The sequence below is a fragment of the Acipenser ruthenus genome, chromosome 21 (genome assembly GCF_902713425.1).
Source record: "Acipenser ruthenus chromosome 21, fAciRut3.2 maternal haplotype, whole genome shotgun sequence".
In the NCBI taxonomy this organism is placed as follows: Eukaryota; Metazoa; Chordata; class Actinopteri; order Acipenseriformes; family Acipenseridae; genus Acipenser; species Acipenser ruthenus.
Genome location: NC_081209.1, coordinates 1155267 through 1182508, shown reverse-complemented (window position 1 = coordinate 1182508; position 27242 = coordinate 1155267). Strand labels below are relative to the sequence as shown.

Here is a 27242-nt window from a genome sequence, read left to right as displayed (position 1 = left end):
ACTCAAGAGTGCATGATCTGTGCTGGTGGAGCGGAGAGCCAAACTAATCCAGGATTTGACATGGTGACACGCCTGTGACGTGTGAAAGCATTATAGAATTGAATACAAATATGAAGTTCCTCCATCTCTGAGTTGGTTGGCAGGCATATGTTACTTTATCAAGACAAAAATAATTTACTCAATCACTCCAGGGGGCTACGTTGCAATTACAATTTTTTTTTTTTTTTTTAATATACATTTTTGCTGTGGCTATGACTCAGTTTTTGACTATATTGCACAATGTGGTTTCTTCATCTCCTGAACAGAAGCCATCTACTGTTTATTATATATTGACAATGGTTTTGAACTAACCCATTAGTTCCCCCTTATGGTCAAGTACAGTTCCTTTCAGCGAGTCCTAACAGTACCTGGCAAACCACTGTAGATGCCAATCAGACAGATAGATATCCCACAACATTACTAACAAAATAACAAATGCAATTCTGTATTTAAAAATGAAAAGCACAAGAGAACTGGAACAGCATGTGTAAACTTTATTTATCTTCTGAAGGCATGACGTGTGTCGGGAGGAAGGGAAAGATTAACAGCGCACGTCACTCCCCCAAACCATTTCTCTCTTGAAAACGTCTGTACAATTTGTGCAATGTGGGACATGAAACACGAACAGACAAAGCAGCAAAGTTCCCTCGAGCACCGTGCAGGACGGTATCCCTTCAACAAACCTGGCAATGCAGGGGCGGACGCCCAGGGCATTCTCACTGTTGCTGCTCGGGTTTAAAAAAAAAAAAAAAAAAAAAATACATCACAGACTCATGTTCAGGCAAGCAGACGTGCTGAAGAATAAACGCTGTATTGTGTTTTTTTTTTGTTTGTGTTTCTTTTTTTCTAAAAAAAATTGTTACACTTAGAACTACAACTATACACTACGGACAATACATATTGGGGTTCCATTATATTGGACTTACATTAAGTCAGGAACAGCACAAGATTCATTACCATAAATTATACATTTAGTTTCAGTACATTCAAATGATTATAGTATTATTGAAAAAAGTGGCACGCTTCATATACCCACTCCCCTCCCCAATGGCATTCTTCAATAGCTTCCGAAATGGCCAAACCCTCTTTATTCATGAACAATACACTGGAAAGGGGCTTTGTTTTTATATACTTGACTACAATCAGAAATTGTTGGCATTTTCTTTCAAATTCATCCAATTGATATTTTCATAAACCTAACCTCTCTCTAATAATATATATATATATATATCTATATCCTTTGTTCTAAATTCTGTACCATTAGTTATTTTTAATAGCATGGTTAAAGCGTTCACTAAATCCATTGATCTAATTTCAATAAAAACAGCAACAGCTCGAGGTGTAATGGGAGTTTAACCTTGGCAACATTCAAGAACACTGTACTTGTAGACATTTTACCCACTGTCATCGGCAAATACACATTTTGAGATTGCATTCTCTGTTGCAGGGGGTTCCACTTGTCAAGATAAACTATCTACATATTTCTAACTTGCATTAGTTTTTGAATTCCCCCCCCCCCCCCCCACCAAAACCATTTACTTTTAATTTGTACTCCGACAGAAACCATGTTACTTTAGTGTGATCTTCATAAAAAGGAGATACATTAAAACAGAGTGTAACAATACAGCTAAAACAAGACACGACACATTTATAAAACTTTAAACCCTTTTAAAGTTTGACAGATTTCACTTCAGTGCTGCATCCACATTCTCTGAATCGTCAGTGCGTTGGATTGATCACACCTGCAAAGGAATATGCATATGACCTTATCCTCCCTATTCAAATCAATCCCTAACTGAGAACCTACAGTACTTGAACGTCCTGCTGAACCCTCCCTTCCACAGTTTCAATATCAGTGCTGTCATTCAGACTTGAAATACATGGATAAAAAAAAACAAAACAAAGCTGCACTTTTAAAAGTTGAAACGTAACAGTAATATACTCTTAACAATAATAACAATAATAAATATCGACAGTAACAGGCTGTCCTGAAGAGGTCTTCATGCTGCGCAGGGATGGTGTTCAGCCTAAAAGTAAAAACTGGGCCTCCAAGTCATACAGAGACAGAGGAGACGGGGGTGTTAGGATGGTATAGCAGAGAGACCGAAGCAGAGAAAGCACTAGTTTACATATTGTATCCATAGGCGGACTGGGAGGCAAAGCCAGGAGCAGTGTATCCATATGCTGGATATCCTGCCTGAGGGGGGACCGGACTGGAACCTGCAGTCAACATCAGCTGCTGACCTGGAGTAGAAAAAAAACATAAAATTAAAAAAATAATACCATTTGCAACGAAGACTTGCTTTTATATTTCTTCTTAGAAAACAATGAACGGGCAGCTTATTAGTGAAATAAACCTCTTGCTTTTATGGTACAGCTCAATTGTACCCGTCTCCCAGTGTCTGCAGAAAACTAGTTTCATTGGATTAAAGAAAAATGGGAAAAAATAAATAATTATTACTGGCAAAGTCTTAGGCCTGAAGTGGGAATATATGCAAAAGTCAACACAAAGTGCAGTACATGTCATGCAAATGTGCCTGTCACATAATATAGTGGCCACTATTCAAAAGTTTTGCTTTTGAGAACTTTAGATATTTTCATGATAAGAATACAAGAGAAAATGAAACGTGCATTTCTGTGAATGCATTTCCCGGGACCTGAAGGTCTTGTGATTCTACTAAAGAGCAGTAATTAAGGGTAACATACCAAACACGATTGGAGTTGGTTCTGCAACTTCCTCCTCGGTCTTTCGCAGGCTTTCCGAGTCCTCTAGTTTATCCACCTAGGAATGAACATGGACAGGTTTTACAGGAAGGTAAACGAAGACTTGCAGTAGAGAACAGATAGTTTAAAGAAGGCAGTGTGACAAGGGATCAAACAGCTGCCAATTTACTTCAGTATATACACCACTCCCCATCAAATAAAGCACGCATTCTAATATAATCCTTCACCATTATATCAAGTCTCAAAGCTTTCCAGATCTCAGCATCGTGTTTGAGTTATTATTTTACTCTTCTTTACACATAGATATACTGAATCTCTTTGTTACACATAGATATACTGAATCCTTACCACTGTGGCTGTTTGGAATTATTTGGCCTCTACGTTGTATTCCAGTCACAACAAACAAAAGGTTCCAGCGAACATTTCCAAGAGCAAGTTACATGCAATTATTTAGTGATTATATGACATTCAAAAAAAGTTCAGATGACATCTGCGTGAAACTGGGGAATTTTGAACTTTGTCCACGTATGGACAGTCTACATCTTTTGATTTTGCATGTAAGAAACCAACAGTCCATGCCAAAATGCTGCAAAACAGTATGCACCCAACAATACAAGCTGCATGGCAAAACACAAAACCTGCTCAAATGGATTAGCAGCTCGAGACAGGAGTTCAGGCATGCTTCTTCTGCACACTGTGAGATATAAAGACCCAGCACTATTGAGAACCAAGTGACTCTACAGCAAGAGAGCTTTACAGACAACCAATACGAAATCAAAGTTTCAGTGTGTGATATACTGTAGTGAGTAACGAGAACATGTCCTGTTGAGTGGAGTTTTTACGACTATGGCTGGTCTTTAACTGTCCTACACCTCTAGCCTCTTACTGCACCACTAACAAGGCAATGCAATCTAGTTAGCTTTCTAGTACAATTATGCAACTGGACTTCCCAGTATCCATTAAAATAGAATTTGAGCCATGAACAATAATGCTGAATATAAAAGCACATCTTGTAGAGAGATGTATTGTAGTGGTGTTATTAAACACACACACAAAAAAAAATTATATAACTAACAAAAACAGCTATTTTTAAAATTAGCATACACAGAGATGAACTAGATCACAAAAAGAAAACAGATTCAATATACTACACTGGCAAGCGCCTGGTGTGCCAAAAACACTAGGGAGGGAGAAGCATTAAGGTATCCAAGCAATGATTTATTTCAGCTGTGTTAATGCAAATAATGTATTGCTTTTGAATAAAAGTGCTGAACTTAAGATAAAAGATGCAAGGTTTCTGATGTATTAGGGAGTCATTATTCAACTATAAAAATATCATTCAATTGGGATCTTTTTGATAAAAATGTTTAATTATGCAACCATTCAAATTCATTTCTTGTGGTCAGCTGGGGGTTTATTGAGTATATTTACACAATCACTATTGCTCTAGATGCAGTCTATTACACTACAGCATTTCAAATAAATACAAATAAAATAAAATAAAAAACAAAACCGCAGTGTAATGGCCTCCTTGTGCGGTTATTCATGTTATTTAGGTGTCAAGCCAGCTACAATTAGACAGCTAGGTATGTTAGATGTAACACTGGGTTAGGCATTCTCTCTATCGCACTCGCTACTGCTAGGTTCCTACATCAGAAACCTAGGTCTATGTTAAAACAGAAAGAGATTATAAAATTTAAAAAAGGCAGAGACCGTCACCTTCTCAGCAATCTCATCAACCTGCAAGAAAATTCACAGTTGAGACTTCACATCTTCATTCAAAAGCAACATGACTGCGGTTTGCAGATTAAAAGAGGGAGGGAGTGCTTTATGCAGTGAAGCTTTCAGAAGAGTTTTTCATATGGGGGGTTTGATTGGGGGGGGGGGGGGGGAGCGCTTCTATCCCTTAGATTATGATCAAACTAATTCTTCCTGATTCATGCGTTCATATAAAGCAACAGTTGTCTCGTCTCTCTCTCTCTCTCTCTCTCCCCTCCCCTCCCCTCCCCTCCCCCAATTACGTACTGAGGAATCCAACAATAAGTCACCCACACGCTGGAAAAATAAAGCTACTGATCAACTGTAACTAAAATTAAAATAAAATACAAAAAAAAAAAAAAATCTAGTCTTTGGCTGAACCGTTTCTCAATTTAAAATGTTTGTCTAAACATGCTTTCAACACACCCCAGCATTTGTCATAATACTTGGTCGATATTCTTATTAAAGTTTTTATCCCTGATCTCCTGCAAAAAAATCTCAACCTGCTTCATACTGTTTACATATTCCTGCTCTCTCTATATAGAAAAAAATACTAAGAAAAAAGAAAAAAAAAAGTTAACCTTTATCATTTGTAGGGAAGTGTTGTCTTTTTTCATCACTTACTTTAGTAAGGTATTCCCTCATTACTTGGATGAAGTAAGGCATTGCAAAGTCCATAATGTTATGCCTCCAAGCCAGCTCCAGGACCACATCAGGGTGCAGCAGATCGTAGGATGTGAAGAGACAGGAAGCGAAGCACTCCCGTTTACCTTCCTCCAGGAACCACTGCAGAAGATTCTCCGCCAGCTCCGTGTCCTTGGACTCGGCTGCATACTGCATGGCATCCTGAAACAGCAACATTATAACAACAAAATCACCACCAGAAATGTATGGCAAACTGCAGAACGTTCTGCACAAACACATTTCCATTCCAGAAATACACTCATCGTTCCTGCCCAGAAATAATATGGCACCCGTGGATATGTAAGCAGTAGCTCTCTGGGGGACAGCTGAGGAAATCAGAAATGATATGTCCATCCCCTTATGCAACCAGCCCTTAGTAAGAAAAAGAAAAAGAAAAAAAAAGAAAAGCCTTAACGAGGTGAGGGCTGCACATGGAAGGACTTGCTCACCTTGTAGAGGCGATCTTTCTTGCAAAGCTCCACGCTCTGTTTCCAGCGGTTGTTACCCTTGTACAGGAAAGCAGCGATGCGTCGGAATTCAATCAGTTCATGCCGCTCTAGTCTCTGGGCAAGGCTGATGTTGTCAAAGTTATCATAAGCATCGATGGATGCTCTCAGGCCCTGTGAAAAGAACGTATGAAAAGCCAACACTTGAATGCGCTGTACAACCTCAGGTCAGAGTTCAGAGCTGAGCAATCAGTTGTGTGGATACATCTCGGCCTCTAGTGGGCACCGTCCGTAGTACAGCATAGCGTACCAGAAGCTGAAAGACTTTACAGCAGTCAGCAGTCACTGGTAAAACGCAGGACTGCTTTCACCTCTATAACTTCTTTACAGGAATTAAAAAGGATGCTTACCTCAGGTTTAAACACACCCACACACAACTATACCCCTATACTCCATATCACAATACCCCAGTTCTAACTCATACAAATCAGAAAAACAAAAAGCCTCGGTTGCAAATGCAGCACTCTTTTAGCTCTTCAATGATAGAATACCTGCCCAGTTTACACCTAGAACTGCATGGCATACCTGGTAATCTTCCTCTTCAGTAAGCAGGTTATTTAAAGATTCGTTTACACCTTTGTTGTTGTGATTCTGCACCGAGCGTAGGTAAGGCTTAACAAGCTGCAGCTGGTTCATCTGGGGGAAGTCAAGCAAATTAAAACGTGAAATTATTACAGAAAGAAAACAGCTAACTCACACAAGATAAATGCAAATAAAAACAAACCTGAATATCCATCCTGCTTTGAAGGTCTATTAACTGGAGACCTCAATAATTTTGTCTTCACCTCACCCAATCATATAAATTGTTTATTTCAACGTAAAGGGTAGTTAACAGTTGAACAATCTATTATGCATCAACACTTCTGCTGTGGGCACTAAACCAAAATGTTAAGCTTCCTGACTGCGCCCACTTTTGCTCTCTAAAATATTAGCTATAAGCTGCTAACAAATCACCCACACATTCAAACAAGGACATTCTGTCTATATTAGATACAGAGCATCTTACCTTTGCAAAGAAACTAACTGCCCTGGTGTGGTCAAGTCGAGGAGACAGCACCACCAGAAGGTCATTGATCAGCAGGGGTTTGTAATCCAAATAGAACTGCAGGGCTTTGTAATACAGCTCCACATTCGCCACCTGTTCAAAGCATTCAAAAAAAATAAAAAAATAAAAAATGAATTCAACATTTACCCAGGTGTTGTACAAGTTCAGCGGAGATCATTACATTAATATGTAGCAATCTTATCACTGTTATTTATGACATGTGCTGCAGGTCTTACAGAAACAAACATACCCTTCTGTCAGACTCAAATGACAACATTTAAGCAGCATACTCTGGAACATAAACTGGACTGTTACATTCCAGCTCAACCACAGTGGAGCCAAACTGCAGACCAACACTGAGCTCATCAAAGAAAACAAAAATAATAAAATAGAAAACACACAAAGAAATGCAATGACCTTAGCGATGATGTCTTTGAACTGCCCTTCCTTCCAAGCATCAGAGGGGTGATTCATCATGGTTATTATTGCATTATCATACTCTTCATATTTATCATAGAGGAAGACCAGCTCTGCCCACAGGTGTGCCTGTTCTGCAGCACGGAGGACCTACAGGAGGAGAGAGGACATCTGTTTATTTGCAATACATTTATTTCAAGCTAGTTTAGCCCTTTACAATGCTATTCACGGCTTGTTTGTTTTTTTTTGTTGGGAGGGAAATATGGTTCTTAATGCATGTACAGTAGCACTTACTCTTTGTTTTAAAAAACTCCCAGGGTCCAGTATTTATATTGGGAGTTCCTCAAAAGTAATAACAACCAAAACACACGAGTACAAGCATAAAACTTCAGAATTCCCATGTAAAAAATGCAATTACTGAACTACTTTGACAGCAAGTCACTCCGGATACTTTTTTTTCCTAACCTTCGGAATATTGACTCTGGACCAGAAGAGTTCCAGGTGCTCCCTCATCTTCTGTGGTTTGAATTTGGAGTACAGGATGGCCAGCTCTGTGAACATTCCCATGTGCGCCCGCTCCAGACCCAGAGCTGCCTCCAGCAGAGCAATCAGCTCCTCAAAGTATCCACGGTCCTGATTCAAACACACAAACACACCTTTTACACAATGCAAGCGTGGCTCGCTCATACATCTCTCAAACACTGGAGCTTTTCTTTTCTTATAAAGCTTAAAAAAGAAGAGCAGATCTAAAGCATGATCATTCAAATCTGTATAATGGCATTTTCAATCTATGCTAGCCTCATTGAAATGACCTTCAAAACTGTAAACCAGTTCTATGCATGATAGACACATTATTATTATTTTTTATTATTATTTATTTCTTAGCAGACGCCCTTATCCAGGGCGACTTACAATTGTTACAAGATATCACATTATACATTATTTCACATTATACAGATATCACATTATTTTACATACAATTACCCATTTATACAGTTGGGTTTTTACTGGAGCAATCTAGGTAAAGTACCTTGCTCAAGGGTACAACAGCAGTGTCCCCCACTGGGGATTGAACCCACAACCCTCTGGTCAAGAGTCCAGAGCCCTAACCACTACTCCACACTGCTGCCCTAATTGTACAACGAGGCACCAAACACTATAAACCAAGTTATCTGGCCAAGCACAAATTAGAATAGATATAAATCAGGCCTAATACTAGCGGCTTCTGTATTTAACGTTATTGTTAATGAAGCCCAGCTCATTGTTTCTTTGTATTTCATTATTTGAGAACAAATCTAAAATGTGATTACAGAGCCCATTCTGAAGCTGCTTTCTAGATATCTCATTCTTCCCTTTACCTGATAGTAACTTATCAATTCCTCCAGCTCATCAGCGTGGATGACAATGTGCAAGCCGCAGATCTGTGCCAAGCGGAACTCCGTCCCATCGACGCAGGCAAAGCAAACCTGCAGGGAACAAGAGACCAGCATTACGATTAAAAAAAAAAAAAAACAGCAAAACAAAAATGAGGATGAATTTCTATTTCACATATACAAGACATATTAAATATTATAATATTGAAATAGTCCTGTTACGTTCTAAAAGGAGTGTATTCCAATTAAAACATGCACAATCAGCAGATGTATTTGCACATAAAGCCTGACCTCCTTCCAGGTCCTGGTGCTGCTGGCCTTGCGGGCGCTGTCCACTGCAGCCTGGTATTCTCCCAGGTGTACCAGCGTTGAGGCCAGGCGGGCAAAGTTAGAGACATTGTTGTAAAGCAACTTGGCTGCGTCGTACATCCCGTCATCGTAACAGCGATCGCCAACCTGAATAAGGAGAGAAACACCTCTACTGATATACAATGTGCCTCAATGTGAAACAACAAAAAAAAAATGTTTATAACACTTTCCACCACAAGGTGGCAGCGGTGGACATTCATTCAGTTTGCAGTTCGTTTTGCACATGCGTGTTCACTAGTCAGGTGGCACGACATAAAATCATTTGGTTTAACAATTGTTTTTATTTATCTTTACACAAAAACGCTCACACAACTTACTTGCTGGATGTGAGCATTGTTTGGCCCGCTAACAAATTCCTCTAGTTCTGAGAGACGGTTCGTTTTTGCTAAAGCAAAGATCAGTTCTGTTTCCACGTACGACTCTCTAGCTTTCTTTCGGGCCATCTGCAGGAATTTAACCAGGTCCTCCCAGTTGCCTGCAATTCAGACACAAATACACGAGACAATATAAAAGACACGTACAAAACAAACACACACACACACATTCTTATTTGCCAATTCAGTAGATTATGTTTTTTTTAATTATATAACCAAAAGAATTCTCCACCGCCTACTCTACAAAACAAAACCTTTTATAGTTTACAATTTTGTGGAGTCTTCACTCGTGGTCAAATAATTACTTTTCATTATAATCGTAACACTTCCAATACTAATCTGAATGCCTAGCATGGAGCAGAATTAAAAATGTTAACCTAAAGGATCCATTCTTAGCTGTCTGCAGCTGTAAGAAGCATTTGTGCAAACTGAACTTTAATACCTAGCATTTAAAAAAGGAAAACAATGGTTAAATTACGCTTTTCAAACTGAAGACAAAATGCCTAAGCATGAGGTGTAATTAAAGTTTCAAGTGCTTGTTTTAAACCCTGCGCCTTACTGTTTTTGCTGGCTGCTTGGACTACTTCCATGTATGCAGAGGGATCATCAGCCTTGATGTAGGAGTCAATGGCTTCCTTGACCAGGTCTTTCTGCAGCTGTGCCCTGGCCAGCTGGCTCCACACTGCTGGCTCATTACAGCGCTCTGCAAACTCATAGGCACGGTCCAGATTCCCAATGTGCTCTATTAAGACCTGCACAACAACAGAATAAGAAGATGCATTTTAAGTCATGCTAGTAAAAGCTTTTTTTTTTTTTAACTAGAGCAGGCATTACTGCCATTCTAATTCCACTGCATGTACAATACGTCAGTGTACAGCTTACTTTAAAATTATCGCATGCCTTTTGTTCTTTTTTCAACAGAATTGCTTAGACAACGACTTCCAATATTCCAGAATAGTGACAATAGTGACTATTGTGATACATTGTTGGTGTCATTTCTATTCATTGACCTGGTCTCGTATACTTTACCTGGATAGCGGAAGTGTTCACATCAAACTTTCTGAAGATGGCAAATGCCTCCTCGAACAGCTCATTGCTGATTGCGATGTTTGCAATATCAGGCGCATCGTAGTTATCCAGACGGTTTATATACTCCATAACCCGGGTGCGGTCAGCTTTAATGGCAGTCAGGATCAGCAGGTTCTGTAGGTTTCTATTTACGGACAACAACAAAAAAAATATTAAAATCAGGACAGTTCATCCGTAACTTTAAAACACTCAGGATACACAGAAGTACTAACCAGAAGACAAAAGACTTTAACAAGGCTCCCTGTTTCATTTTACCAGTGTGAAAGAAATGGAAAAGATTTGCGTAAATAATTCACTTTGAAAAGGCAGACGCACTACTGAGGTTTACTCATCTTTGACATGCAATAGCAGTTGATAAAAAGCAGATCAGGTATTACAATCTCTCTATGCTGCGGTCTCGGAATTGATGCTTCACAGCAGTTTGATAAAGTCTGTCCCAGCCTCGCACCTGTGCTCACTGAAGACAGAGTTATCCAGGACAATCTTCTCCAGCAGCTCAATCAGCTCATTGGGAAGGTCAGCCGTCATGAAAGCTTTCACAGAGACAGACACCTCCTCTGGGTCCTGTGTCTCCGACAGGGCTGTCTGCACAACCTTACAAAAAAAAAAAAACACACCACAATACCACCTATGTTGCATCATGGCTAGAACACTATTTTCTAGATAGCATCTATATTTCTATGATCATCTTTTTCATGCTTGATCATTAAATATATTCCCCTACTATTCATTGACATCAGAATTTGAGACTGGAGACAAGTTTATTATACATACAAGGAATTGAGAAAGCCTTTCTGTGACCCACAACCAGAGAATAGTGAAATAAAACTGAATGTCAACATCAATTAACAGAAGTCATGAATAACGTTACTGCAGCCACTGTTTGTAGAGTTACCTGGTCAATCAGCGGACGACGGAATGGGTTGTTCTCTTCAAGAACATTTGCCCAGAGTTCTGGGTCCTTCCTGCGCACAAGGTAGCGAGCCTCACTCTTGAATAGTGAGTTCTCATTGCAAACCTAGGGGGAAAATCTTTCATTAGTGATGCACCAACTGAATTTAAGTTTCTATAGTTTAACACAAAGCACACAAGTAGTGCACTGTGTGATGGTTTGGTAAATATTTTCACTTTAGTTCAACTGTAGATCTCATTATCGTGTTTACAGTTATAAAAATGAAGCTCTTTAGGCTGGAATAAGATATTACCCTTCATTCAACATGTTTCTTCATAAGAAGAACCTAAAAAGATCGAGCACAAGCAGGCCCGGTATAGACTAAACCAGTCAGATCTGAACGATTACTAGACTTGAGGAAGAATCATTCACCTTGATGAGTTCCAGATCACACTCCCCTCTTTCGTAGGCTACACAGGCGAGGTGCGGGTCCCTCTTTTCACAGTACTTCCCGACCACGCAGCTGTCGTAGAAAGTGTTCTCGCGCAGGAAGCGCTCGGGGTTGTTGTTGCTGTCGATGTAGATTTTGGCGAGCGCATTGTGGGTGGCAGGCTCTTCACAGGCTTCATGGATTCTCGATTCCAGCCACGGAAGCAGCAGCTTCAGCCTGGAAAGATAATCACGAGACTGTGGACAACGTATCGGGTGTAACCCTTCAATATATTTGAATTCATGAAAGGGTTAAGAATATCAGCGTTGTGCTGTACACTGATGCCCGTCGGTGAAGCGCTGGACTAACATCAGAAGTGTTCGCTGCAAGTAGATTCTGCTTTGGTTTTTAATACCAGGGAACAATGTTCCAGGCTTCTACCCGGCAGCATCACTTACCTGTTTCTTTTCTCCACTTCAGCGACCAGCTCATCAGTTGAGAACTGTCCCCTCACCACCATGATCAAGTTTTTAATCACATCTTCAGCGCAATCCACATCCAGCAGGCCTCCGATGACCACTGGAAGACGGCTAGGGTTAACCTAAATACAAAGCAATTTTATTGATCATATTAAAATCAGCTCCTATTCTGTGTAGCAGCGGGCAATACTACTGACTTCAAAAGCAATGGTCAGTATTTTAACTGCAAACAGGTGTATTTTTATTGTTCTAAATCAACCATGATAAATATGTATCCCCCCCCCACCCCCCAAATTTCAAGATTTCCCTGCCTTTAAAGTCGCATAGTTCTGCTGCTGCAGCAAGATTAAACTGCTTACCTTCTGCACGTAGATTTCAATGTATTTCTGTAGACTGTTGCGGTACAAGTAGAGAACCAGGTCGTGAACGAAGTCAAACCGATCACACACAATGATTAGAGGAAGCTGGTCAGTTAACTTGGCTTCCTGCAACAGAGTTGGACAAATATTAACAAAACAGCCAAATTGCTTCATTAAAGCTACAAAACTGTTACCCAAACACACTACACAAAAAAAAAAGAAGGTTAGTGTGTGTGTGTATTTTTTTTTTTAAATCTATGAAAAAAATATATATATATTTCTCAGGCAAAGGCATGACCAAATAGCTGAATGTTCCCACGATCCACGCCACTTGATTTGGGCAAGCATTCAAAAAAGATCTGTTGATCTCCAAGAACAATAAATGCACCCAACAAGTAAGAGACTTGTGCAGATGTCTTCTGAGCCATTATTTGAGGGCAGGTTATTTACATATATAAAAATAAAAATAAAAATCAATAGGAATTTCTAATAACAGCCCTTTTAGGACACGGAGCAAAATATAAGTGGTTAACATGGAAATAGAAGAGAAACCAATAAGCTACCTTAAGGAAGTTCTTGACACGGTCCGGGTCGTAACAGTTGCTTTCCCGGCAGATCCGCTCCACCTCTTTGATCTGGCCCGTTTTGCAGGCTGCTTGAATGTATTTGAAATGCACATCCGGGTCCTGGCTGAAGTTTACAATGGAGCCCAGGAAATAGAACAGTCCTGCAACAAGAGAATTGGGCAAGAGTTTACTTTAGACAACATGTCAGGTCGTCGTCATCATCACTATCATTATTGTAAGCCAACTCCTTATAGTTTTCTTTATATTTCTACTGTTTTTACTCTACGCTCCTCAAGGAACCTGTGAAGTAATGCCGGCTTCAACCTTCTTTGTATGAGGTCTCCAGATGAAGCAACTTCCTTCTTAAGCTATTATTAAATACAAAAGGCTCTTGACGCCATGGTCCCTATGACCTACCTTCATAGCTCTTAAAGGACTCAAACAGTTCCACCAGGGTTTGAGTCCCAAGCTGCTCGTGGTACTTGGATGCCACCTGTACACACAGCTGCAGGTTTTGGCGGATGTTCGCAGACAGCATGGCTCGCAGGCATTCTACAGAGTCTTCCACCGACAGAGCACCAAAGAAGTTCACCAGCCACTGAAGATTAAAAGCACCGTTCATTAGATGTGCATCTTCAACAACATTGGTTCAGGATTGTGACCAATTATTATTTTTTATTTATTGCCCCCCACCCCCAATTGTCCAAAGCGCTTTAACTGGATGAGCCCCTCGGGGACCCCCTACTGGTTCAGGATTTCAGTGTTTCATTGTATTCATTTTTGTTGTGGCTTGAATGGAAGTCTGCAGAAGCAGGTGAAAGTTCTTACCTCCGGGTTCAGGAGATGGGTGTGGACGACGGCACGTTTAATATCATACAGGTCCGTGTAGTGCTCCAGGGCTCGCTGCAGCAGACCTGCCTTCTCACAGAGCTGTGCAATGTGGGCACGGTCATAGTGTGTAAACATCTGGTTTCCAAGAATGGCGTCGGCTACCTGTGGAATCCAAAGTTAAAATGAAAAAAAAATCTAGCTTTAATCCAAGGTTTACAGGGGCTTTCCAAATTCCAAAACAATCTTTTCAGCCACCCAAGAATTCAGCCGAGTACAAACATGAGTGGTATACAGTTAAAGGCATGTTTTGTGATGGGGGCACATTTTGCTGCACCACCTCCCACTCCCTCCCTGTGAAGACATCGTAAAGCAGCTCTTCACAAAGCTTATTGGAAGCTCCGGCTGCAATAGTGAAGGATCTCAAAACAATCAAATTATAGCACCCTTGGGTTACAACTTCATAAAAAAAAAAAAAAAAACACAGACATATAATGCAGATAAATACTGCTGTAGTGTATTGATTTCCAACGACCCTGGTGCACATGTGCCTAGATTTGAATGCAGGGACAGACTGGCATTAGTTTACCTACCTGTGGCGCATGTACAAGATTCATTTCCAGAAGTCGAGTCTGCAGATGTCCTTCAGCGGGACGGTTATTCTTCAGAGCATCCAATAGGAATGAGGTGCACTGCTGAACCAGGTTGTTCTCCATGAACACATCCACAATCTGAAAGAACAAAAAGAAGGAATGCGTTCAGGTTATCGAAAACACATCTCGTATTCAATGCTTACAAATATATTATTAACGCTTTTTCAAATCATTTATATTTGAAGTTTCCTCTTATTTGCCCATCCAATCATTTTTAAATGATAAAAATAATGTCAATATGTGTGGTTGAACATGCTACATAACCAAGCTTTCAATAGAATAAAACATGTAATCCACATTCATAGGTTAACCACAAAAACAGTGAACACTGATGTCCCTTTAAAGGAAGGAGAACAGCATGCGTCAGCAGATATTTCACATTGCTCACCCATCTGTAGTAACAGCTTGAACGCCCCCGCTTGTCATGCAGCTGCTTTTAATCCTTACCTGGTTGATGTTGGCTAAAGGCTCCTCGTCCTGGACCAGCATCTGAGAGAACTGCAGTCCCTGGTCAGGGCTCACCCGCATCACGTTTCTCAGCAGGAAAACCCAGTCTGGTGTGTAGCCAACCTGCAACCAAGGGACAATAACACTGTTCAGAAACAGGGATTCCAACGTGCGGCTACAAGTTAGGAAAGTTCTTTAGAACTTCCAAGCTTCAGGACACAGAACATGGATCTGGCACTTATTTTGGCAGTCTGATACACGCAAATCATCAAGATAAGCTTGTGGAATTTGAATGCTAAAACCTTTTTTTTTTTTATCTCGTATTTGTTAATACTGCCCACGCAGGACCACGATGGTAACAAGCCGTGCCGCACAGAGTTCTACACGGATGAAAATATGAAGAAAAAAAAATAAAAAATCGGAACTAAGCCTTTCAGAGACAGCTGTAATAAATCAAATAAAAAACTACAGCTTGGGCATGATCAAGAGTTAATTGTATTTTACAGAAAGCACAAAACACTGACCTTTTTAGCATAGAGCACAATTTTCTGAAACTGTCCAGTTTCTGCAAAACACTGAATAACCTTGCTGGGCACATTGGCACGCAAGTAGACACTGAGAGCCAGGGTTGGGTCAGCAGTCTTTACCAGGTCGCCCAGCTCTTCTGAACACTCCAGCTAATAAAAACAAGAGATATATTAAAATAAACAGATCATATTGCTAATGTGTTCATATTGCAATGAACAACCAATTTAAAATACTACTTTCAGCACTGTGTAAAAAAAGATACGAAACCAGATCAACTCAATAGCATTGGATTTTGTTGCATACTACTTTTCTGTACTTGGATGGAAATTACATATTTTTTATAATCCACATATTTAGTTTACAAAGGGTTTTTTAAACTAATATGACACTTGGAAGGAAGTTCTAAACAAAGGGTTACAGCAAGCAATGAAGTAGGTTTGTTTTCTTTGGTTTTGTTTTTTTAACCTTATCCTCCTTCAGCCACTTTTCTAAAAGCTGCTTCCGGCCCTGCCCCAGAACGGGTCGGCACAGTTCAAGCGACTCAAACTTATTCAGCTGCCCTTGATCCAGCAGGATGCCGAAGTACTGCAGCAGAGGAGAGGCCTGGCCAGGCTGTGCCGGGACACCCTGGAATTTCCGGATGGTATCGGCAGTACGCAGTATTCCCTGACGGAAACCAAAAAGCCAGCGTGAGACAATGTGACTGGAATAGGCTCTGCCTAACCTGTGGAAAGCTTGGCACGCAGCTCCCGGTATTATAAAGCTGGTAAAGTTTCAGTCCCGCAAGCTTTATTCAGAATCCCCATTCAGTAACAACTAGTAAGTGATTTATCCAAAGCCAACATCTTCATTGACTGGGAAATGAAACAGTTTTAAACACTTAATGAATCAATCTTTACTTCAATGTGTAACCACACACACACACACACACACACACACACAAACTCAAATGACTGCCTGACGTATTTATAAAGCATCAAACATCTCATCAAAAACTAGGAAAATAAAAACAGTAAAGAGTGTTGCATTCTAAACATCACCATCATGTACAGAATTCAAATATTAACTGACATTTATAATATTTTTATATACAGAAATAAACTAAACCGCCATTTAGACCAACTGAATATACCCGAATGCAATATCTAAATTTATTTTTCATATAAATACACTTCTATGAAACACGCACATCAATAAATGAAAACCCTGAAGGTGCTAACCTTTGGTGCAGAGGCAGCTACTTTGGCAGCCTCGGAGTAGTTTCCTTGAGTGAAGAGAGTGTTGAATTTCCTAGCAAAGAGCTCCTCAGCGCCTGCCAGGTTGCTGCGGATGGCCATGCGCAGTCCAAGGTCTGGGTTCTGAAGGACGTTGGTAGCGTAGTTCACAATGTTTTCTTCCTCAACACATACAGACAGCACCTGAAATCAAATAGAGAACAACGTCTGATAAACTAGGATAGGAGTAAGAAACATAGATATCAGGTACAGCAGTACCTACTGTAGTATAGATGATACATATACAAAAATTACCAAGAATTAAGCAAAGCACATTACAATTAAAATCTGCGCCATGTTATTTATAAAAGGTATTTACCCCACACTGCAATTTGCATTATTTTTTGGCAAAATGATACTACTACCCATTATTAATATTGCAATACTAGTTGCAAACAAACCCTCAGTGCTGATTTTACATTGATTGATAGGTTTTGTAATATTAATATTAAATAATATTAAATATCCAGCTGGTGCTGGCTCCTCTCTCCAACAGTACCTGTCCTTTCTTATTGACGCCAATGATTCCAGAGGTGGGCTCATGCGCGGCAGTGACAAAGATAGTCTCTGCGCTGATGCGGTTCATGTAGATGCACACCCCAGACTCCAGGTCATACATGTGTATATAGCCATACTTAGTAATGAGATAGATAACACCGTGCTTGGTTCCAATCTAAAAGAAAGATGCAGGTGTAAAGAGAAACGCAGTATTTTTTTTGTTGTACAAGAACTATATGAAATACAAAAGTACTAATAATGTCCAGTAGTTTTTTTTTTTTTTTGTCCCACTTTCTCATGCTGGGGACTACCAGAAGCTTAGCAAAGGTCACTCGGTTCACCTGCATTGCCACAGGAAAGTCAGTCTGAGCCTCTGGGGGAAAGAAAACGTCCACAGCTTTTTTAGCAAAGGGTTGGTTCCCAGCTGCAGGCTGACCTACTTCTATAATGTGCAGCTGCAGAAGGAGAGAGAACAGCACGTCGGTCTCACGGAACACAGCAGCAGCTTTGAATGCAGGAATTATTTATATACATCTACAATCTAGATTTACTGACATCTGTGTTTGGTGCCAATATAGCATAATTAGGCATGACATGTTATCCCAACAGAAAACGTCTGGTCCCTTCCTGATGAAAATTGAGATTGCTAACATGGTAACGTTACTTTTAAATCAATATTATTATTTTTGTAACATTACTCTAAATGGAATTCAGATGTCTTCTCATGTATAGCACTCTGAACAATGGGGGGGTGATATTCAGAGACGTTTATATTAAGCCTGACACCTCTCGTTTCTAGAGAAGCGATGATCATTATTACATGACTTGGGGGATTTATAACCCTCTCAAATATTACTATCACAACCTCACACATTGTGCCTCTTCGAAGTCCTCGTCAGATCTGACCCCATTGTAAGAGAGATGGATCGCAGCGGGGCAGGAAGTCCCTCCCTGATGAAATCTTTAGCACTGAATGACATTACCTTGCCTCCGGCAGGACTGCGAACAGCAAAGCAGAAGAGAGTTGACGGTTTGGCATTCCCCTCGACCTTGAAGTCAGCAAATGCTGCTGCATGCCCTTCGATTGGCTGGGACACTTTCCTGTCTACAGAGTACAGCTGCATGGCTCCTACCACACGGTTTTGCTAGAAGGACAAAAAAAAAAAAATGACACCATAATTTTTGTATTTTACTCATCTCTTTTTAGAGGTGTAACCATGCACTAATGTCACAATACATAAAGACTTACTTTGAAAGCCAAGGGACAGGAGAATAGTCCTCAAGGACTGAATCCAGGATAGTCAGAGGAGGATTAATGTTAACTTAATGTTTGAGTATTTAAGAGTGATGGGTGAATTGCTAGCGTTACCTGTGCAGAGATTCCGATCAGAAGCAGCCATTTCTGCTGCTCGTCAGTTCGGTAGTTGATGATCTGGCATCCTGCTAAACTGGCATGTCTGTCAAACACCTTCAACGGCTGGGAGTCTCCCTCCATGCTCCAGTGATAGACCGCTGTCTCAGTTACCAAGGCAACAGTGTTCACAGAGATCCATTTCCAGAACATTACCTCTTCTGTCATTGTGTGAGCTTTCATTTTACTCTTCATCTCAATGTTAAAGATCTGTAGAGTTTTTGCAGCTGAAGATTTGAAGGAAAAAAATGGTTATTGCACAGTTTTGTTTTTTCCTCCCCATTCTCTAAGAATGAAAGAAGAATTTATGGCTACAGCATTTTATTTAAATTGCTGTAAATGTTATTCCACTATTGGAAATACCCTGCCTATATGTCAAAGGCAGAAAAGGCAACCAAACCCCATGTGAACAAGCTAGTCAATAAACCACACTCTTTAAAATACATATGAACGGAAATTAGTGTCAGTATGTGTAGCAAATGCAGTCATGGCTGAAAAATCTACTTCAGATCTGGTTGTGTAGCTCTGGGCCATGCATGCATATATATATATATATATATATTAGTCATGTACTGTGGCAAAATGATCAAATTCTTCCTTAACTTTGACATTGCCAGAGACAGAGATAGTAATTGACAAATGATTGGCAGTGCACAGAAAACCCCTCCCTACTCTGCAGTGGTTATATTAAGGCTGCCATGTGCTGCAGCTACTGTCCTGTAGATCTGTCATAACAGAGAGAACAAGTGCCGTTACACTATTCCCTATTAAAAAAAACAAAACCTATTTAACACTGGAACATCAATGTACTCACTGGCTTGCAATACTGTGCATCAATTATGTAACACAAAAAGAAAGAAAGACTAAAATATAAGATGAAGGTGAACCTCAGAAACGGTATGCAAATTTGACATACCTTGTATGCTTAAAAATAGGGGTGGAGGGTTTGAGAGCCTGCCTGTTTGTACTCACTATACTGGAGATGATGTAACATCTGATAAGGCAACCCCCCCCCCCCCCCCCACCCACCCCAAAAAAAAAAAAAAAAACAACACTCAACATCAAGCACACAACAAAGCATGCTTATACACGCAAGATTCTCTCATAAAAGTATCCGAGAGCCAAGTGCAAACACTGCACATTGGTCTGGCATGAAGTTTTCAAATCTCTGAATTGCAATGCTATACTGTAGATAGAAATACACTTTACTGACTTGTGTACATGCCTCCTGTATCTTATCAAAATCAGCTGCAGCAGACAGACTTTCTAAAATGAATACTGTAGGCTTTAAATCTAATTCCACATTACACCTGAACAGCTAAAGGGATAACAATTCATGCCCCCATTCTCATGGAAGGACAGGATTTTATCACAAAGGGTCTTGCCAAATCCAACTGGGTCAGAAAGCACGGCGATATTTGAATTGTTACAAGAGCAGTTCAGAGATGCAAACTTGATACCTTTGAGGGCAATAGAACAGAAAGGTGCTACACCACCACCACCAAATCTACAGTTTTAAAAAAAAAAACACAATAAAAAGCTTGTCCACAGATTAGTAGAATTTCAATGTGCAGAACAAATAAATAAATAGGAACCACTGCACTGTCTTTGGTTTATAAAGCTGGTTAGTTCTACACATGCCAGGACAGCTTTGCACTGGCTTGGTTTTTCAAAAATTCAAAACAGATCAATCACGTGAAACATAACGCTTGCTTTAAAATACACGGCAGCAGAACGTCACTGTTCAAAAACGCTTCTGTGATCTGCTTTTATGAGATGAAACCACTGTATGCACACCACATAAAAACAAAACCCACAGAGACAGAGTCAAACTCACCATCTGTTAAAGACAAGATTGCAGGGAGAAAAGTAAAGAGTCAGTAACAAAACAAGTAGCTACAAGAAAGAATTAGTTCTTCTTATTAACATTGTCTTAAAGCAAATACTAGCATGTTACCTGGGAATGCATAAAACAGAGATTACAAAGGCGTACATGGGGTAGTTTTATGGTTAGTGTGAATTGTGTTTAAGACAGGACAGGTGCAGAAAGACTATCAATGCTCTCAGTAAATACTTTTCTTATCAATGGGGATGGCTGTTCTAAAATAAAATATCTCTTTACAGTATGTTTGCTAAGCAACTAAAATGCTTTAATGAGAGCACTGTATTTAGAGACAAAACAACATTTTTAAAAAGACAAAACAGGAGTAAATTATACAAACAAACTAAAAAAAAAAAAACAATGAAAAAGGGGAGCTACCTTTCAAAGCGATGACCTTGCTGGTCGGATTCATGATGGCACTGTCTGCAGAAATGGGACGCCTGATTGGGTTTGTAGGGTCACTCATGTCGATGATAACCACCTGGGCCTGGTCTCCTACCTTCTCCCGAATACAGATGAACTTGTCAGACTCCATCGTCAGGTAGCTGAACCCAATGTTGGCTGGGTTCACCCCAAGGTTCTGCAACTACGTTGGGAGAAAAAACAAAACAAAACACAAAAACCGGCATCAGGAAAATGTGTAATGTGGTACTGATTACTAATGCAACTCGCAAACCTCAACGCAGATACGCCTGATTACTGTATTTACACCAAGAGTTCTATTCATTTATAACTACCTGAACTGGAACAGCCCAACCAAATATATTCAGAAAAAAAAAAAAAAATTATTAGATTATTCTTTGGTAAATTCAAGTTCACTTTTAATAGCATTCTGATGGCATTCACCATCTGCTCAAGCCACGCTCTGTCGCCTGTTAATTAATCCAGGATGTAAAAGGATGCTTTTGATGGTCCTGGAGATTAAAAGGACAGGAAGGAAAATGATCGTTTAGCAGGCTTAGTGTAGGTCAGGACATCCATGGCACAGCTTCCCCTGGTCTGACTATGGTAAGTATTTTAAGAAGCCCCTTTGGGGTTACTGTACAGTGTGTAAAAGCTAACAACTGAAGACTGCGTCTGGGATTTCTGTCCAGATATTATAAAAACATCCAGTGTTAAGAAGCCAGTGTGAGTCTATTGCTTCCTGTATCTGTTAGTCACAGATACCTGTCAAACTTGTAGAGATACATTAAACACAAGACCATAAATCATTACTGACAAATCTTTCCTTTAAAGAAGAAAAGACAAGTGAAGAAAATTGTCATCCTGGATGCGTGTCAGAGTTCGAAGCTCTGAAACATGTTAATCTTTTATGATTAATAAACACATTCATCACATGCATAATGCACTAGCACTCTCTGCAACGTGAGATCTGGTATGATTTCTGGTTTGCATTCTCTGCAATGTGAGATCTGGTATGATTTCTGGTTTGCATTTATCTGCAATGTGAGATCTGGTATGATTTCTGGTTTGCATTCTCTGCAATGTGAGATCTGGTATGATTTCTGGTTTGCATTCTCTGCAATGTGAGATCTGGTATGATTTCTGGTTTGCATTCTCTGCAATGTGAGATCTGGTATGATTTCTGGTTTGCATTCTCTGCAATGTGAGATCTGGTATGATTTCTGGTTTGCATTCTCTGCAATGTGAGATCTGGTATGATTTCTGGTTTGCATTTATCTGCAATGTGAGATCTGGTATGATTTCTGGTTTGCACTCTCTGCAATGTGAGATCTGGTATGATTTCTGGTTTGCATTCTCTGCAATGTGAGATCTGGTATGATTTCTGGTTTGCATTTATCTGCAATGTGAGATCTGGTATGATTTCTGGTTTGCATTCTCTGCAATGTGAGATCTGGTATGATTTCTGGTTTGCATTCTCTGCAATGTGAGATCTGGTATGATTTCTGGTTTGCATTCTCTGCAATGTGAGATCTGGTATGATTTCTGGTTTGCATTCTCTGCAATGTGAGATCTGGTATGATTTCTGGTTTGCATTCTCTGCAATGTGAGATCTGGTATGATTTCTGGTTTGCATTCTCTGCAATGTGAGATCTGGTATGATTTCTGGTTTGCATTTATCTGGAATGTGAGATCTGGTATGATTTCTGGTTTGCATTCTCTGCAATGTGAGATCTGGTATGATTTCTGGTTTGCATTCTCTGCAATGTGAGATCTGGTATGATTTCTGGTTTGCATTCTCTGCAATGCAAGATCTGGTATGATTTCTGGTTTGCATTCTCTGCAATGTGAGATCTGGTATGATTTCTGGTTTGCATTCTCTGCAATGCAAGATCTGGTATGATTTCTGGTTTGCATTCTCTGCAATGTGAGATCTGGTATGATTTCTGGTTTGCATTCTCTGCAATGCGAGATCTGGTATGATTTCTGGTTTGCATTCTCTGCAATGCGAGATCTGGTATGATTTCTGGTTTGCATTCTCTGCAATGTGAGATCTGGTATGATTTCTGGTTTGCATTTATCTGCAATGTGAGATCTGGTATGATTTCTGGTTTGCATTCTCTGCAATGTGAGATCTGGTATGATTTCTGGTTTGCATTCTCTGCAATGCGAGATCTGGTATGATTTCTGGTTTGCATTCTCTGCAATGCGAGACCTGGTATGATTTCTGGTTTGTAACATCCCCATTCCACACCCCATACAATTTCTTAAAAGCAGACAAAATATATTAGAACTTAAAGGTATTGCTCAAGTAAACCAAATTTAAAAAAAACACAAGATTAGTAATGTTGCAATGCACAATCTATTCACTGCTACTTCGCTGTCCTTGAATTTCAATTCTTGCTTAATAATATCCGTCAGGTTTGCTGAATCAGTGATCCGTTGCATCACACCCCTCCAATCCTCCTACAGGGGGGACGAAGAAGCTGGCATCCACCCGGCCGCCCACACAAACCCCACTGAGATACTGAGCAATATTCCAGTCAGCACTGCCCGATGAGACTTACTCAGGCATTCATTCGGAAACAAGATGGATAGTGTTTAATTAGAACGAATTTTACAGAACCCCTGTTAGAAACAGACCAGCATTCAGATACTTAGAAGAAAAAAAATATATACAAAATTCATATTCTTACCTCTTTTGGTTCGGTGTGCATTTTATACATCAATCTGGATTAAACTGATTTTTCAAAGACAACGCTATAGAAGTAGAAGCTGCAGCTGAAATGATCATTTGAAGCCGAGAACCGGGTTGTATGGTTCTGTAGTTCCAAATACGAAGGTACGTCCTCTATGATGCCCTGAGCAAAAGTATTTCCCCCACCAATTCAATACCCCAGTTATATTCCTATCTGCTGAAACACGCATGCTGTACACACTGGACTGCAACAGGATCCAATTATAACGGGGCCTGCTAGCCAAAGATAGCAAACTGCTAAGCAGTCATGGATTGACACAGCACAAACATCTAGCACGGTGTTTAAAAGGATTCACTTCCACATCGTCTACTTTCTTACCATTTGCAAAGTTAAGCTTCGTTCCACAGCCAGGTAAGCAAACTTATTTTAAAAATCAACGAAGCAGTTCACAGTGCAGACCATGGCACTGACAACTGTGGTGCTTCACGTTTCCCATAAAACACAAAACGAACATTAAAAAGTAAACTAGGCTTTCAACTGAGAATGCTATTATCCAAAAGCAAGAAGCAAAAAAATAAATAAATAAATCCTTTAAAGGACCTTCCAATACAACTGAAAACATGAGCGTGCTGGTAATGTACAAGCGAGGAGTGATGCTCCAAGGAAGGCACCAGGGTGATTTAAATCAAACGATGAATGCTTGATTGACGCTTGCACGCCACGGCGATCAATACTTGATTAGTTGTTGCATCTCGAGAATTATGGCAATGGATTTCATCACGGTCGTCATGACAGACGTTCCGCTTGTACGTCAGGTTTGACTGTATGGTTATTTTAAGAGTCAGGGAACGATTAAGTGAGAGCATGTCTACCTTCCATTTAGAAGCCATGTGGAGCTTGCTTGTCATCAAAACAGAGTGTCTGGATTCATTTGTTTTCCTTTAATCCCTTGCTTCTCTAAATCAAGGCTTATGCGAACGCACATAGGATTAAAAGTCACGGTATCTGACATTTCATCATCACAAAGTATTGAGCAAACATATCCGAAGTGTAGGCAAATTAGATTGGTCTCTAAAGGTCCTTAATAGAATACTTCCATGTTGAACACATATAATAATTGAAGATTCAGCTGGGGTTCAAACTAACTCAGCATCTTTTTAATCATCCACACATTTAGAGCTTTCATCACAAAACTGTAGTTGGGCCCCGAGGTGCTTCAGATAATCAAGCCATACTAAATGGAGTAACACAACAGACGTGGTGGTTTCCATTTGGCTGTTAAAAAGAGCAGGTGGATGATTCGCTGTGAATTTTCACTATTGTGAGTGTTCAAGCATGCTGGAAATACACCTGCAATTCCTGTTATACACGAGCAGGCATTATTCAGATGTGTGCAATGGAAGCCTACAAGGGGCCAGACTGTACAAGGTCATCTCCAAAAGCACGACACATTTTACAGGCAGACTTTACTCTTCACTGGCCTGTACTACTGTACAGATTTGTGAAGCATTAAACCAATATTCTGCACTGTGTGCTTAGACATTTCCAGACCCTCTGGCATCAACGCAATGATCTATGAAGTTCTGGTGGTTACAGCGTCTTATCCAGCGAGATTATCCCTCGTGCTACCATTAAAGCAAGGTACTGTAACAAAATGCTCTGAAGCTGATATTAAATTTGTATTCCGGATGTCAGCAGTTCTGTGCTGTTAGCCTGTAAGGGAATGTTAATAACAGTTGGGCATGTAATTAGAGTAAGAGTAAATTACCATTGTGTACCTTTACAAAATGAGATGCCATTACTCATGAGAACTTTAGATCTCCCATCAATAATAAAGCTGCTCACAGTCATGCACAGACACAGTGCCTTGTGTCCAACTCTGACACATTAAGCAAGTCTGGGACAAATCAGATTTGAATCAATAAGCCTGTGACTATAATCAGAAGTGAATTCAATTTTACACATAATTATCTTTCTTTAATGTTGTAGAAATGGGGTGTTGCTCATACTTTCTCTTTTACAATTTGTATTTAGCCAGCTTAACAACAACAACGCTCTGGATCCTCTAGACATTAGTAAACGCTGAACTATGCTGTGTAAAATATGCGCGATAACAGATATTACCTTACCAGGAGATGAAATTGCCATGACTATACAAAGAAACGTTCCTTCGAAAAACCATCAAAGGTTTCTATTATTTACATGTTTTCATCTGTTTGTTTTGGCTGGGGATGGGGAAGGGGGGAGTCAAATAAAGACCGCATAAAATTCATTAACGTGTTCAATACGCTTCACCACTGCAGTCTGTGTGTAAACACACGGGGAGGTCCCAAAGTACATAGCGGATCACTTCCTGGTCGTTTTCATTCAATCATTAAAATAATACCACTTCTGTGCTTATAAAACGTTCATCTGGTTTGTAAATACAGAATAATAATAATAATAATAATAATAATAATAATAATAATAATAATAATAATAATAATAATAAACGGTGTATTTAAAAGAATTTTAAAAATCTCACTGATTACGATTTATTTTCAGTTATTTAGACCAAGACGAATTAATGTACTTTTGTTAATAATAATAATAATAATAATAATAATAATAATAATAATAATTCCGCAGCCGCGTCAGCAGATTGCCGTTATCCGTGTCGAGATACATCAGGTTTGACTGCACTGGCTAGCGGTAGCATCATTTGTGTACAGTATTTTAAATACTTGTGTTTTAACTGGGAAAAACTGAATATGTGGTGAAGGTTTTAAAATATCACTGAAATAAAAACACCCAGGTATTACCCTGACCTGAGCATTACATTAGTACGCCTGCTCAAATACAAGGGTACCACCATAGGAAAATCGAGGCAGAAACTGGAAATGTTCACGTAATGTAAATGCATTCATTATGGTGGTCGCTACGGTATTTTTATTACTGGTAATACTGTGTAGCAACAAACCGTTATTTACAGAAACACGACCATTTATATCAATTCAATGTTTAAATTAAAAGCCCCGTTCACCAATAATACAAAAATAAACACACTCGATAGACTGCACCCCGAGTCATGTTATTACCAGTCAGCCCTACAGGCCGCTGGAAGCAGCATCCTCATCGCATTCGCATTTTAAAACATCTCAACATACCCAATGCTGTTCTGTTTATGTCCTAAATCATATGTTCATAAACGTGCATGTTTATATACTTCATGCTTCATCTTACCTGCAGATGTTCCTGAAATCGTATTGGAAGTATCTGAGCCATTTTGATCGTGTTCTGTTGGGGGGTGAAGGGGGTGAAGAAGGCTATGAATAAACGCTTAGGACCACGTCCTTTTCCTATATATAATCTGATATATAATCGTGATTAGTGAATGTTTGCAGCGGCTCTTTCCTCTATGCCTGGCTCTTTCACAGCCACAGTCAGTCCCACCCTGAGCGCGACCTCACACAGAGCTCGATCCTTCCGCCGAATCCGCGCTAGGGCGCACCACTAGGATAACAAAACAAAATGTTC

At 39.8% G+C, this 27242-nt stretch overlaps 1 protein-coding gene across 3 annotated transcripts; it reads right to left on the bottom strand.

The window, feature by feature from the left end:
- Window positions 1-513: 513 nt before the first annotated feature.
- Window positions 514-27242, bottom strand: LOC117428124 (clathrin heavy chain 1-like). Of its 3 annotated transcripts, none has more exons than XM_058994172.1 (33): window positions 26949-27242; window positions 21004-21211; window positions 18702-18970; window positions 18316-18477; window positions 17674-17787; window positions 17334-17507; window positions 16781-16978; window positions 16026-16226; window positions 15557-15709; window positions 15033-15155; window positions 14526-14663; window positions 13933-14097; window positions 13522-13702; window positions 13102-13265; window positions 12539-12664; window positions 12159-12301; window positions 11703-11937; window positions 11274-11396; window positions 10827-10972; window positions 10319-10502; window positions 9849-10041; window positions 9233-9390; window positions 8838-9002; window positions 8532-8639; window positions 7639-7806; window positions 7174-7323; window positions 6718-6849; window positions 6237-6347; window positions 5655-5825; window positions 5146-5367; window positions 4477-4503; window positions 2746-2821; window positions 514-2283 (listed from the first exon to the last, which is right to left on the bottom strand). In XM_058994172.1, exons 1-33 carry the CDS (start codon window positions 26988-26990, stop codon window positions 2165-2167), a joined length of 5049 nt encoding a protein of 1682 aa, XP_058850155.1. In that variant the 5' UTR covers window positions 26991-27242; the 3' UTR covers window positions 514-2164. The 3 variants fall into 3 exon arrangements, with proteins under 3 accessions (XP_058850155.1, XP_058850156.1, XP_058850157.1); XM_058994173.1 differs by having other exon boundaries at window positions 4483-4503; XM_058994174.1 differs by lacking the exon at window positions 4477-4503 and having other exon boundaries at window positions 26949-27240.

Bases quoted from the DNA above. Each gene is read 5' to 3' on its own strand.
- LOC117428124 (XM_058994172.1), bottom strand. From the start codon at position 26,990: ATGGCTCAGATACTTCCAATACGATTTCAGGAACATCTGCAG. The intron at 11,938-12,158 runs GTAAGTGATGCT...TTATCTTTCCAG, and splicing joins GAAGTGGAGAAAAGAAACAG to GCTGAAGCTGCTGCTTCCGT. The intron at 10,973-11,273 runs GTAACTCTACAA...TTTTTTTGTAAG, and splicing joins GTCGTCCGCTGATTGACCAG to GTTGTGCAGACAGCCCTGTC.